General features: G+C 39.5%; 1 protein-coding gene across 1 annotated transcript in view; it reads left to right on the forward strand.

Moving 5' to 3' along the window:
• PROS1 (protein S) overlaps window positions 1–15107 on the forward strand; it is a 74699-nt gene that overhangs the window by 16693 nt on the left and 42899 nt on the right. Inside the window, exons 3-6 of the mRNA XM_007532541.3 lie at window positions 3082–3106; window positions 8761–8847; window positions 11148–11270; window positions 11362–11493. Coding sequence (XP_007532603.1) covers window positions 3082–3106; window positions 8761–8847; window positions 11148–11270; window positions 11362–11493 — 367 coding nt within the window. The remainder of the gene's footprint in view (window positions 1–3081; window positions 3107–8760; window positions 8848–11147; window positions 11271–11361; window positions 11494–15107) is intronic.

The raw sequence follows: 15107 nt of genomic DNA on the forward strand, positions 1-15107 counted from the left end.
TTGATTGCAAAGGGACTTTGGCCAGCATGGGTCTGTATTTCTTTTTCAAGCTGATGATTGTGATGATCACCTTTCACATGTAATTATCATTGAAGCATTTCAGGAGGAAGTACCTTAAAAAAAAGTTGAACTTTTTTTGGAATTTTTATTTTTAAATTCTGGATAGAGACAGAAAGAAATGGGGGGGGGCAGAGAGGGAGGGAGCAAGAAAGTGAGAGAAATAGAGAAAGTGGGGTTAGAAGGTGGTGTCGCTGGTTAAGTGCACTTATCACGGTGCTCAAGGACCCAGGTTTGAGCTCCTGCTCCCCACCTTCAGGTCTGCTTCTGTCTCCTTCCCCTCTCAATTTTTCTCTGTCTTGTCAAATAAAAATGGAAAAAAAAAATAAGGCTACCAGGAGAGGTGGGTTCATAGTGCAGGAACCATAGTGGTAATAAAATAAATGAGAGAGAGAGAGAGAGAAACCTACAGCACTGCTTTACTGCTCATGAAGCTTCCATTGCTGCAGGTTGAGATGAGAGGACTGAACTTGAACCTCGATCCTTGTACACTGTAACATTCATACTCTCTGTAGGGTGCGCCACCACCAAGCCTCCAAAGGTGAACTTCTAAGAGAAGCACTGATGCAAAGAATATAAATCAGTCGCATCTTAATGATTAGCAGATAGTATTGACATCGTACGATTAGCAGATAGTATTGATTACATGGACTTTATGTGTTGTTGGGGTCTGGGTGTCAACATGCTGACTCACTTTTTGTTTATGCTTTGAGAAAGAATTTGAGGATTCAAACCCTCAACAGTGAAATGGGTCAGGGTTTTATTAGGCAGAAGCAGAAGTGTGGGATGTAAGGGTGCTGACAGTGAAAACAGGCAGTAATATGCCCCATGATGGGGAGGAGCAGGCAGGCCAGGAAACAGAGCTTCTACAACAAAGTTCAGAGACTTTAAAGTTTAGGGGTTTTCCTTTTGTTAGTTTCTCCATTTCTCTTGGTTGTGCATATTGATTCTAATATAAGTGGGCATCTCCGTTACTTCTTGTAGATCATTGTCCTAACATCAGCTGGGTACTTTATGTCTTAGCTTTTTCATTCATGCTGCCATGTGATCTGCTTCTTGTGATTGTCTCAGCTACTACCTATGGTGACATATACCGTCTTTCTCTCAAATTAAATGTGATAGTCCTGGGTATAGGGTGGGAGTCCTTTCAGAGAGATAGAGAAAGAGGGAGGGGGACATGTGAGTGTGTGTGTGCTGTTTGGTTTGTTATCATTGGGATTTATTAAATTAACACACTGCAATTTTTATCCAGTCTTTACAAATCAACACCCTTTAATCTAGAGCTTAATATATAATAGGTGCTCTGTTGAAGTGAATTCATTCATAGTAAAGTGAAGAATCTATTACAATTTTGTGTTCAGTGAGTATATGTTAATTCATTCAATAATCCTTAGCTGTTTCCTTAGCCTACTTTGTGATATCTGGAGTTAGAATTTACACCTTTAAAATGCATTTGTTTTCAAATTAATAAATAATAACCTAATCCAGAAGTATGGGTTTCCTAGACTTTATCTTTAGTCCACTTATTTCCCGAGAGACAAAGGTTTGGTTTTTTTTTTTCCCCTTTATTGAGGGGACTAATGGTTTACAGTCAACAGTAAAATACAGTAGTTTGTACATGTATAACATTTCTCAGTTTTCTGCATAACAATCTGACCCCCTCTAGGTCATCTTCTGCCAACGTGTCCCAGGACCTGAACCCTCCAGAGTCTTTTACTTTGATGTAATACACCAAACCCAGTCCAAGTTCTGCTTTGTGTTTTCATTTCTTATTTTTCAACTTTGAGACAGAAGCTTTTTTAAAAAAATTTTTATTTATAAAAAGGAAACACTGACAACCATAGGATAAGAGGGATATAACTCCACACAATTCCCACCACTAGAACTCTGTATCCCACCCCTTCCCCTGATAGCTTTCCTATTCTTTTTTTAATTTTAATTTTAATTTATTTATTTATTTTCCATTTTGTTGCCCTTGTTTTTTTATTGTTGTAGTTATTACTGCTGTTGTTGTCATCGTTGCATAGGACAGAGAGAAATGGAGAGAGGATGGGAAGACAGAGGGGGAGAGAAAGATAGATACCTGTAGACCTCCTTCACCACCTGTGAAGCGACTCCCCTGTAGGTGGAGAGCCGGGGCCTTGAACTGACATCCTTAAGCCAGTCTTTGTGCTTCGCGCCATGTGCGCTTAACCCACTGTGCTATCGCCCAACTCTCAAGCTTTCCTATTCTTTTTTTTTTTTTTAAGCTTTCCTATTCTTTAACCCTCTGGGAGTATGGACCCAAAATCATTGTGGGGTACAGAAGGTGGAAGGTCTGGCTTCTGTAATTGCTTCCCTGCTGAACATGGGCTTTGACAGGTCAATCCACACTCCCATCCCAACCTGAGACAATTTTTTTTTTTAAATGTCTAGGGTAACAAGAATATAAATAATGCTATTGAGATTAAAGTTGAGGGTGACCTTGAACTTTCAAATTTGTTAAACTTCAGGGTCACCTAAGATACTTTTTTCTGAGATGAACTGCATGACCAATAGGATATGAAGAAGAAGACATACACCAAGTATTCCCTTTACCTCCATCATGGCTCTTGCACCGTGATACTAGGTGAGAGTAAGTAAGCAGGAACTGCTTGTTCATAGTTAGAAACCTCAATTAACTCTTACAAAAGCAAGGACTTTTGATCTTTGGGGTTGCTCTTTGAAACGTTTCACTCCCCCCTCTACAACATTTTTAGGTTTAAAAGGAATTAAAATATAAACAAGAAGTGTGCAAGTGTGATTATAATTAACACCTTAAATGGAGCCTCTACTCAGGTTAATTTTTGAAACATGAATTAATTGGGTGATAGATTTATAAGATTAAGGACATTATTGACTTTATTAGCTTATTAATAATGATATACTTACCTATAGAATAAAAGTGGTATGGAAGTGGCATTAAAGTATCGATATAATAACAGTAAGTTTAAGTCTATACTGAAATCTAGGCTTGCTAATTTCTTTTTTTTTTTTTCCTTCTAGGAATATTTTTATCCGAAATACTTAGGTAAGTTTAAAGGATCTCAGCCCTACATTCATAGAAATGGATGGAAATTGTGATAAGATCAAGAACAACCCTATACCAATATAGTCTGTCCACTAAAATTTTATTAGCCTTGGTAGTAAAATCTCTCCGTATATACAGTTTTGCTATTATTTTATTTAAAGGCATAGCTGCAAGTTTGGAATGGTTATTTTTTTAAAATGTTTTTATCATTTGTTTTTATCTTATGAAGATAGCCAGAAATCTAGAGGAAGGGGAATATATGTGTGGATGCCCCGGCCTGCGGGGTCTCTTGACGGAGACCTAGGGTAGGGGGCGAGAGAATGGAGGGGACAAGAGACACGAAGAACGAGAGCAAGACAGGAGGTCTGATCAAGCTCTGAAAATTTTATTTTGCAGCCACAATATAAGCACAAACAATGAGGAAGTTCTGCTAAGGTAGTGGGGGAGGGAGGTGGGTGAGCGACTTTCCAAACAGCTAGATGGTAATCTCAGTTCCAATGGTCGGAATGTCCTCTCACTGGCTATATGAGAGACTTAGCTAAGGCCTTGGCCCCCGGCATGTGGATGTGGAGAGAGAGATCTAGAAGAAGGGGAAGATATGTGTGGATATGAAGAGAGAAATCTAGAGGAAGGGGAATATATGTGTGGATATGGAGAGAGAGAGACCCTTGCAGTGCTGCCTCATCACTCCTGAAGCTTTCCTCCTGCAAGTGGGGACCGTGGGCTTGAACCCTGTTCCTTCCTTGCACATTGTAACATGTGTGCTTAACCAGGTGCACCACCACCCAGCCCCTGGAATGGTTCTTTAATGACCATGTGGTTCATGGAGATATAGTACTGAGTAAAAAAAAAAAAAAAAAAATCAGTGAATATGACACATATAGAAAACTGTTTGTAGATATGGAAAATTCATGGACACGAAACTGTAGATGCTTACTTTATAATAATAGATGTATGTGCTATAAGGCATATTTTTAAAAAGAATTTACTTATTTATTCATGAGAAAGACAGGAGGAGAGGAGGAACCAGACATCACTCTGGTACATGTGCTGCTGGGGATCGAACTCAGGACTTCATGGTTAGGAATCCAATGCTTTATCCACTGTGCCACCTCCTGGACCACTATAAGGCATATTTTAAAGACATATGGTATTAAAAGGAGCATACAAATAAGTTTGTAGAAAAAAAAAACACTGAGACTTTTATGGGATGGCCAGCTTTGTGACTTACAGGACAGTTTCCTGGAGGAAATATTCAATGAGCTTTGACACCACTATATTCCAAAACAATACTTGTTGCTTAAGTGGCAGTCTTTGAGGGTTTTTTAGAATTAAAAATTCAACATGGCTAAAGCAATGTATCTGTGACAATCTATAATAGGATCAAACAGTTTAGTTATTAATAATATTGATGGGAAAAGTAAGTAAAAATTTTGTGTAGAATAGTCAGGGGCCACATGGTGGTGCACCTGATTAAGCACACACAACAGTGCACAAGGACCTGGGTTCAAGCCTCTGGTCTCCACCTCTGGAGGGAAAGCTTCACTGGTAGTGAAGTAGAGCTGCAGGTGTCTCTCTGTCTCCCCGTCTCAATTTCTCTCTGTATCTATCTAATAATAATAAAAAAGAAAAGAAAAGAAACATAGTCTAGAACTAAGTTTTCTTCCTAGAATGATCTATTTTGCCCACGAAGACTTTTCCTGAAAGTGCCTTTAAAAATTGATTTAAGGGGAGTCCGGCTGTAGCGCAGCAGGTTAAGCGCAGGTGGTGCAAAGTGCAAGGACCTGTGTAAGGATCCCAGCTCAAGCCCCTGGCTCCCCACCTGCAGGGGAGTCGCTTCACAGGTGATGAAGCAGATCTGCAGGTATCTTATCTTTCTCTCCCCTTCTCTGTCTTTCGTCTCCTCTCTCCAGTTCTCTCTGTCCTATCCAACAACGATGAAAACAACAGCAATAATAACTACAACAATAAAACAAGGGCAACAAAAGGGAATAAATAAATAAAATAAATATAAAAAATTGATTTAAGGTAGTGGGCTAGGTTGTGGTGTGCTCAGTTGAGTACACACATTACAGTGCATAAGAACCTAGGTTTAAGCCTCCCCCCTCACTCTGCAGGGGGAAAGCTTCACAAGTGGTGATGCAGTATTTCAAGTTGGTCTCTCTCTCTTTCTCTCTCTCCCTCTTATATCCTTCTTTCCCTTTCAATTTTTCTATGTCTCAATGCTAAATATATAAATAAAAATTTTAAAAATTGATTTTTTTTTCTCATGAGAGTTAGAAAGGTTGGGGGAGGGGGCACCAGAGCACTGTACATCACAGGGAGTGGAAAAGTCAGATCCCGAGGTCACTCAAGCATGTCCTGTATTCTACTTCAGAGCCACCTCCCTGGCCTTGAAAATGTCTTAGTTTACATTTTCTTCCTGATGGCGTGTGTGTGTGTGTGTGTGTGTGTGTGTGTGTGTGTGTGTGAAATCTAATTTGTTGAGAGAACTTCTGACAGACTGCAAAAGCAGGGACAATCTCTAGCTCTAACCTTGACATTCACTTCAACTTTCTCATTCTTGTTGGCAGTAAGAATAAGTGGGAAGGTTACTTAGGGTCCTGTATTGCACTGCTTTTGAGTCACTGTGTAATTGGCTGTCTACACTATAATTTTAAATAAGCCATTACATTCAAAACACCATCACATTTATTAGCACAAACCTGCATATAAACTTCATTATGAGTTAATCTACTTTGTAGTCTAGTCCTGGGATCCTAATCAGCACATGAAACATTCATTTAGAATTCTATCCTAACAAGACTCAATTTTGGATGTTATCCATTGGCAAATTTGTTGAGAAATGTAAAATGAAACAGTCTGATAAATGTCTTGGCCAAATATTTATACTGGAAGAAATGAATTATGGGTTTGGTAGCATATAAGTGACAAATCCAGAGGAGGAACAGTGAACTTAGAACTTCTTAGGTCTTTATGGACCTCCAGAAAGGCCACAATAATATAAAGTATGGTTTCTACTGGAAACTATTCTAGCCCATGACAGGCTGACTAATGCCCCTTCCCTTAAAGATAGCCATGTCATAATCTACTGAACTTGTAAAGATATTACCTTACATGACAAAAGGGACTTTGAAGATTAATTTGAGGAACTTGAGATAGGTGCCTTGTTCTGAATTACCTGAGCAAGTGCACCATAATCATTAGGATCTTTGTAAAATGGCAGCAGGAAGTAAAAATTGACAATAGAGCATATGAGGGTGAAGAGTTAGGAGTGATGTGAGAATGACCCCATGAGTTAAGGAATGAAGATAACTTGCAAAAGTTGGTGACTTCTCTCTATAATAAAAACTGGGAATCGGGCAGTAGTGCAGTGGGTTAAGAGCAAGGACCGGCGTAAGGACCCTGGTTCGAGCCCCCGGCTCCCCACCTGCAAGGGAGTTGCTTCACAGGTGGTGAAGCAGGTCTGCAGGTGTCCATCTTTCTCTCCCCCCTCTGTCTTCCCCTCCTCTCTCCATTTCTCTCTATCCTATCCAAAAACAACAGCATCAGTAACAACCATAATAATAAAACAAGGGTAACAAAGGGAAATATTTAAAAAATGTATATATATGTAAATATATATATATGATGTTGTTGTCTTTAGTGGCTATTAAGAAACACTGTGTTGTTGATACTCAGTGAACCCAAGTTACTTATAAGTGGCTGACTTATCTTTGTTATTCAGTTATTCTTATCAGATTGTCATATCTGCTTTCGCAGGGCTGTAGTGAGGAATAAAATAGATGAAAGTAACCTACTTTGTAATATTGAGACATAATGCAAATATATTCAAATTATTTACTTTAAAACATTTATTTATGAGTAAGAGAGAGAGAGAATGAATGAGCCAGAAACTCATTCTGACATATGTGATGCTGGCATGCTTGAGAGACCATGCTCTAACCACTGTGCAACCTCCCAGTATGTCACATTATTTACTCTTGATGATACATTGTCTATTTAATTTCTTGAGAGCAGAATGCTACTCATGTCTGGCATATGGTAGTGTTGGGGATTGTACCTGTTACCTATGGGACTGTGGAATGAAGGTCTGTACTACTGAAGAAAAGATCCAAAGGGCCAATAGACAAAATGTTCAAAGTCACTGATAGTCAGAGAAATGCCAAGAAAGACAACAATGAGCTACCGCTGCATTAACAAGCAAATACTGGCGAGGTTGTTGGAGTAAAGGAACTCTTCTACGCTGCTGGTGGGAATGTAAAATGGGCCCAACCCTAGTGGTGAGCAGTCAACCTGGTGAAGTCTCAGAAGGGTGTAAGTGGACCTACCCGATGACCTGGCAGTTTCTCTCCTGGCAATATATCTTAATGAAACAAACACACCCACCCAAAGAAATCTGTGCATACCTAGTTTCATAACAGCACAATATGTAATATCCCAAATTTTGAAGCAATCTAGGTGTATTGCTTCAAAGCGAAGGACTCCACATAAGGACAGGGAGGGAGGGGGAGAGAGAGCGTTGGGGTCCTGGTACATAATGCAATTCTACCCGTGTCAGTGAATGCATGGTAAAGCATTAACCCCCTCAATAAAAGGATAAAAAAAACAACAACATAGTTTATCGGGTTAGTAATGTTTATAACCAGGTGCCTAGAAACAGTTAAGTTACAGCTCGTACAGAGACTGCAAACAGGGATAAGCCAGTATATCAGGATTTTCTGGGTGCAAGCAGAGGAGGGAATGGAATGAAAAATCCATAGGTAAAAGAATGAGAAAACTGCTGCTGGTGGATTCTCACTTGTGCATTCCAGTATCCAGAGTGGCTGACTTGCATCATAGCCAACCTGTTCTCACCATGATTGTCAGCACCTCCATGGACTCTGTAACCAATCAGCTTGTGCCTCACCCAGCTTGGGAACAGATAAAGGCTGGGTGCTGAGGTTAAAGTTGTTCAGGTCTGATAGGAATCGACCTGTAACTCCCTAATGTGAAATAAACATGGTTTATGTGACTACAGATTTACCTGCTAATATGGTATCTTTTTTTGTTTATGGCATTGAAGCTCTTCAAAGAGAAGTTTTCAGATACCTACATTTCAATTACATATATTATTATTATTATTAATTATTACTATTTTACCAGAGCACTGCTCAGTTCTGGCTTATGGTGGTGATGTGGGGGATTGAACTGAGGACTTCAGAGCCTCAGGCATGAGAGTCTGTTTGCATAACCATATGCTATCTATCCCCCCCACCCTTTGTTTATTATCTTTATTTATCGGATAGAGACAACTAGAAATTGAGAGGGTAGGGGAAGATAGAGAGGGAGAGAGACAGAGAGACACCTGCAGACCTGATTCACCATTTGTGAAGCTTTGCCTCTGCAGGTGGGGGCTAGGGGCTCAAACCTGGGTCCTTGAGCATAGTAACAGGTGTACCACCACCCACCCCCTTGATTCCATATTTATCGTAATCTTCCTATAGATTTTTAATTTTTCAAAAAGACGAACAGAAATAGTACTGGCAAATGCTGAACCTAGTAAAGATACAAGAGTATACATTCTATATATACAAGAGCATAATTTCTGTCACTACTTCCAGCCAAACTGTGTGTGTCTACTCTAAGAAGTTGACGTTTGTTTGTATCTGCAGGATGTCTTGGCTCTTTCCGAACTGGAATGCTCATGGCTGCCCGTCAGACAATTAGTGCTTATCCTGACCTAAGAAGCTGTGTCAATGGTAAACACCTCTACTATAATGTTAAAAAAACCAACACCAAAACAAAGTAAAACCCTGCTATAAGGTCTGCCCATGTTAATATAACTAATTTTTTTTTAATAACTAATGTTTAAAAAGCCTTGAAGGAGTCCTGCAAGAGTTGATTGATACCCAGAAAGAGGTATTCTCGAAATGCACTTGAGAATTTTCCTTAGATGTAAATGCTGCTGTTACTAAAAGTATTTTTTCCCCTTTTGTTGCCCTTTTTGTTTATCGTTGTTATTGTTGTCACTGTTGCTTAGATCGGACAGAGAGAAATCGAGAGAGAAAGATAGACACCTGCAGACCTGCTTCGCCGCTTGTTGACCCCCCTGCAGGTGGGGAGCCAGAGGCTTGAACTAGGATCCTTACACTGGTCCTTGCGCTTTAAGCCATGTGCGCTTAACCCACTGTGCTACTGTGCAGCCCCTAAAAGTGATTTTAATGTAATCTAAGTGTTGCTTATTTACTCAGCTTTCGGTCATTGACTTTGGAGTTTTATTCTCAACAGCTTTATTTTAATTTTTTTTTAATTATTTATTTATGGGAGTCGGGCTGTAGCGCAGCGGGTTAAGCGCAGGTGGCGCAAAGCACAAGGACCGGCATAAGGATCCCGGTTCGAACCCCGGCTCCCCACCTGCAAGGGAGTCGCTTCACAAGCGGCGAAGCAGGTCTGCAGGTGTCTATCTTTCTCTCCTCCTCTCTGTCTTCCCCTCCTCTCTCCATTTCTCTCTGTCCTATCCAACAACGACAACAACAATAATAACTATAACAATAAAAAACAACAAGGGCAACAAAAGGGAATAAATAAATAAAATAAATATTTAAAAATTATTTATTTATTATTGGATTGAGACAGAAATTGAGAGGGGGGGAGGTAGAGAGGGAGAGAGAAAGAAAGACACCTGAAGCCTTGCTTCAGCACTTGTGAAGTGTTCCCCCTGCGGTGGGGAGCCTGGGACTTGACACCTGATCCTTACTGGGTACTAGGGCTTTGTCCTATGTGTGCTTAACCTGATGCACCACCTCCCAGCCCCCTATTTTGACTCTTGTACTATCATGTAGTGTGGTTCAACGTTAGAGTTGATTGAGGGGTTAAAATAGAGCCGTGTTTAATCCACTTATTTTGGGCATCAATACTATTTATGTGGCAAATACTATGTAATATAAAATTAGTATTCTTCCTCTGAATGAAGTTCATATAGTGATAATTTTGGTAGATTATGTATCCTTCTCTTCCAATTTCCCAACTGAGAAACAAGAAAAGATCATAGTGTTATATGTGACTATGGCTGTCTGGTAAATATTTATGTTTTTTTTAAGTCTTTTTTTAAAAAGTTTATTTATTTATTCCCTTTTGCTGCTCTTGTTGCTTTATTGTTGTAATTATTATTGTCTGTCTTCGTTGTTGGATAGGACAGAGAGAAATAGAGAGAGGAGGGGAAGACAGAGAAGAGGAGAGAAAGACACCTGCAGACCTGCTTCACCGCTTGTGAAGCGACTCCTCTGCAGGTGGGAGGCGGGGGCTCAAACCGGGATCCTTACTCAGGACCTTGCACTTTGCGCCACGAGCGCTTAAGCAGCTGCGCTACCTCCCGACTCCCAGCATTGGCCTCACCTGTTTATTCACTTATCTGAATTTTTATAAAGTTATAATTATACAAGTAAAACAGTTTGCCTGCAAAGGTATATTTAATATTCTTTTTTAAAAAAGTAACGGGGGAGACGGGCCCTAGCACAGCGGGTTAACCGCACGTGGCACAAAGAGCAAGGACCGTCTATAGGATCCCAGTTCAAGGCCCTGCCTCCCCACCTGCAGGGGAGTCACTTCACAGGCAGTGAAGCAGGTCTGCAGGTGTCTATCTTTCTCTCTCCCTTTCTCTCTTCCCCTCCTCTCACCATTTCTCTCTGTCCTGTCCAACAACAACAACAATAATAACTACAACAACAAAACAATAAGGGCAACAAAAGGGAAAATAAATAAATATATTAAAAAAGTTATTAAAAAAAGTAATGGAAGACAAGAAAACAAGTTGATAGCAATTTCCTGGTTCATCTGTTTCCTATCATTTGAATTAATACCTAATTTATTACTTCTTTTCAAAACATACAATTTTATAGAAAATTTTTTTTTAAAAAATCAGTAGTTTGGTGTTAGCTAGATTGACTTTCTTTTTCTTTTTTCCCCTCCATTCACAATTGTGAGGGGGCATTTCTATTAAAGGACACATGATTCTGTTTTATGGTGGTGTGTGTATTAAGTAGATGTCAATGTCCTTTAGCCATTCCGGACCAGTGTAACCCTCTCCCATGCAATGAGGAAGGATATGCCAAGTGCAAAGATGGCCAAGCTTCATTCACTTGTATTTGCAAACCAGGCTGGCATGGGGAGACATGTGAATTTGGTATGTATGAGAAACTCATCTGGCCACACTGATTGACCGAAAATTTCTCAAAGATTTATATTTTACAAATAACCTATTGGGCTTCTTTTAGATATAAATGAATGCAGAGACCCCTTAAATATTAATGGAGGTTGCAGTCAGATTTGTGATAACACACCTGGAAGCTACCACTGTTCCTGCAAAACTGGTTTTGTTATGCTTGCCAACAAAAAGGAATGTAAAGGTAAGAGTGAAAAATTGCATTTGCTGTGTGAGAGCAAGATTCAGTCATAGGAATTTGCCTAGGAAGTTCTTGGAAAAACTTCTGATTGTTTTTTTTTTTTTTTTTTAAGATTTTATTTATTTATTTTGAGAAAGATAGGTGGAGAGAGAGAATGAACCAGACATCACTCTGGTACTCTTGCTGCTGAGGATTGAACTAAGGATCTCTCACTTGAGGGTCCAATGCTTTATCCACTGCACCCCCTCCTGGACCACAAAAAGCCTCTGATTAAAGTGCTTATGGTGGGGGGTGGGGTGGAGATGGGCAGTTGCACTCCCAGTTGAGTGCACATGTTATCATATGCAAGAACTTGGATTCAGGCCCTTAGTACCAGATTTGTGAAACAACGCTGCATGTGTTTCTCTTTCTCTCTTCTTCTCTCTCTTTATTTTCCTCTTTACTCTCGGTGTCTATCCAGTAAATAAATAACATATATAAAAAATAAGTTGATAGAAAGTAAGTTTATATTACTAGCGTGTTCCCCACCTCATGTCCTGTGATACAGTGGAGCTGGTTTTTTTTTCATTTTTTAAGATTTATTTTCCCTTTTGTGGCCCTTGTTTTTTATTGTTGTTGTAGATATTACCATTATTGTTGTTATTGATGTCGTCGTTGTTAGATAGGACCAAGAGAAATGGAGAGAGGAGGGGAAGACAGAGAAGGGGAGAGAAACATAGACACCTGCAGATATGCTTCACTGCTTGTGAGGCAACCTGGTGACCCCCCGCCCCACAGGGAGGGCCCTGAGGGCTGGAACTGGGATTCTTACACCAGTCCTTGCACTTTGCACCATGTGAGCTTCATCTGCTGCGCTGCCACCCAGCCCCCCTCTTCCTCTCTCTCTCATCATTTCGATCCATTATATAGGTCTGAGGTAATTAAATTCAGCATTTTTAATTTCATTTATAACATTTATTACACTGAATTTTTTAAATTGGAGATTCAGTCCAAAAATGGGAGAGGAGGCCTATAAAAAAGGCCATATGAAAGTATGTAGTTAGTGCTTTATAAGAATGTGTGAGGTAAAAAAAAAATAATAATAAATAAAAAAAGAATGTGTGAGGTAACAATTCAATAAAATTAATCTTTCAGATCCTACACAGAAACAGAAAACTTAAGTTGTAACTCAATTGGATATAAAGTTTTCTCTTCATTTTTATTCACGTACCAAATCTCTAAACTGAATTCATATGCCGGGAATGATTCGCTCATCACTGTGCTGTATTTTAAATATATCTTATTATAAAATTACCATTTTTATAATACTTTGTATTTATTTTGGATAGAGATAGAAATGGAGTGGTCCGGGGGTCGGGCGGTGGCGCAGTGGGTTAAGCGCATGTGGTGCAAAGCGCAGGGACCGGCATAAGGATCCCGGTTCAAGCCCCCGGCTCCCCACCTGCAGGGGAGTCGCTTCACAGGCGGTGAAGCAGGTCTGCAGGTGTCTGTCTCTCTCTCCCCCTCTCTGTCTTCCCCTCCTTTCTCCATTTCTCTCTGTCCTATCCAACAATGAACAACATCAACAATGGCAATAATAATAACCACAATGAGGCTACAACAAGGGCAACAAAAAGGGGGGGAAATGGCCTCCAGGAGCGGTGGATTCATGGTGCAGGCACCGAGCCCAGCAATAACCCTGGAGGAAAAAAAAAAAAAAGAAATGGAGTGGTCCAGGAGGTGGCGCAGTGGCTAGGGAACTAGACTCTCAAACATGAGGTCCTGAGTTCACTCCTTGGCAGCACATGTACCAGAGTGATGTCTGGCTCTTTCTCTCTCTCTCCTCCTATCTTTCTCATTAATAAAATAAATAAATAAATAAATAAAAAGAGAGAGAAATTGAAAGGGCAAGAATACGTAGAGAGGAAGAGAGAAAGAGACCCCTCCATCATTACTTTACCACTTGTGAAGCTTCCCTTTCTGCAGGTGGGGACCAAGGGCTTGAACTGGGGTCTTTGTGCATTGTAGCATGTGTGCTCTACCAGATGTGCACTGCCCGGCCCCTTCTGATAAAACTATTTAAAATTCCATTAAAGGACTCTAAAATTAACTTCATCGTCTGACCATTTTTTCCTAACTCATGATCCACTTTGTGGCATATATCATATATATATATATACACACACACATATATTACTGCCTCCAGATTATCGCTGGGGCTTGGTGCCTGCACTACGAATCAACTGTTTCTGTTTCCATTTTTTCATATATATATATATTTTTGTGGATAGTACAGAGAGAAATTGAGAGAGGATGTGAACATGGAGAGGAAGAGAGAAAGACATCTGCAGACCTGCTTCACCACTTGTGAAGCAACCCCCACAGATAGGGAGCTGGGGGCTCAAACTGGGATCCTTGGGTGGGTCCTTGAGCTTTGTACTATGTGTGCTTAACCCAGTGCACCACCACCTGCCTCTGCATATATCATTCTCATCTGTTTGTTTGGAAATCTGAAGTTTCTTTTGGAATATTGATGTCATTAGGACAGCAGTTATAAAAATAACCATAATGCAGAATATTATATACGTCCCACAAGCAAATAATACTTAATGCTTGTACAAATCTTATATATTTGTCCTCATGTTTATTATTATTTCAGCATGAAAAATTTTACGTCTGGGGTTATTAATGAGTACGGAGGAAATTGTAGATGCCTTTATCTTTGTACATACAGCATTTTTCATACTACCAGGCACACACACAAAGCAGTTAGTAAGTGGCTGACAAACTCATCGTTGAGCAGCTGTCCCCTTTTACTGCCTTCATTAAATACTCAGTTTGTCCTTCTAAAAAATTTGTTATAGTTTAATTTAAATGTATTTAGTACTTATCCACTGAGTTAAAGATACATGTATGGAAATTATTACAAAATTCCCTTTTTTATAATTTCCTGTCTTGTAAGTAATTGAAACCCATCATTGCTTCCTACTGGGCTATGTGGTGGAATAAAAGCATACAGAATTTCTGTGACATTAACTGAGAAGTAAAGTTTGTTTTGCTCCATTATTGTACTTTGAGACCATATCTAGGCCCATAATTTAGGTAATAATAGTATGCAAATATAGCTATTGTAGACTTCTAAAAGGAAAAAGGGAAGACTGATGAACTGTCTTATTACTACTTTATATATTTGTGGTGATGTAAACTGACTCTACCATCTTTTTAAAAGATTTATGTAGTTTCATGAGACAGAAAGAGAATGGAGCATAGAAAACATCTGCCTTTGGCAGTTGACATGCTGGGAATTGAACCCATGGCATAATGTATACAAGTGCAGTTCTCTGCCCACAACTTCCTGGGTTATTGAATCTTCCTTTAAGACCATATTTCATGACTTTATACTTAAGAATGAATTTTAAGAATATTAATAATGTTATAAATTCCTTTGCTATTTTTTTAGTTAGCCTGGTAAATGCAAAAATAATCAAAGCACTCTCTTTTATTATAACTACAAAGGAACATGGCAAACATCAATCAAGTTTTCTATGACTCTGTATAAATAAATCATACTTAGTGCAGTAAACAACGATGATAGATTTAATATTTTGTGATTCCCAGGCCTCTTTGTTGTCTTATTA

Source organism: Erinaceus europaeus, chromosome 14 (genome assembly GCF_950295315.1).
Source record: "Erinaceus europaeus chromosome 14, mEriEur2.1, whole genome shotgun sequence".
Taxonomy (NCBI): domain Eukaryota; kingdom Metazoa; phylum Chordata; class Mammalia; order Eulipotyphla; family Erinaceidae; genus Erinaceus; species Erinaceus europaeus.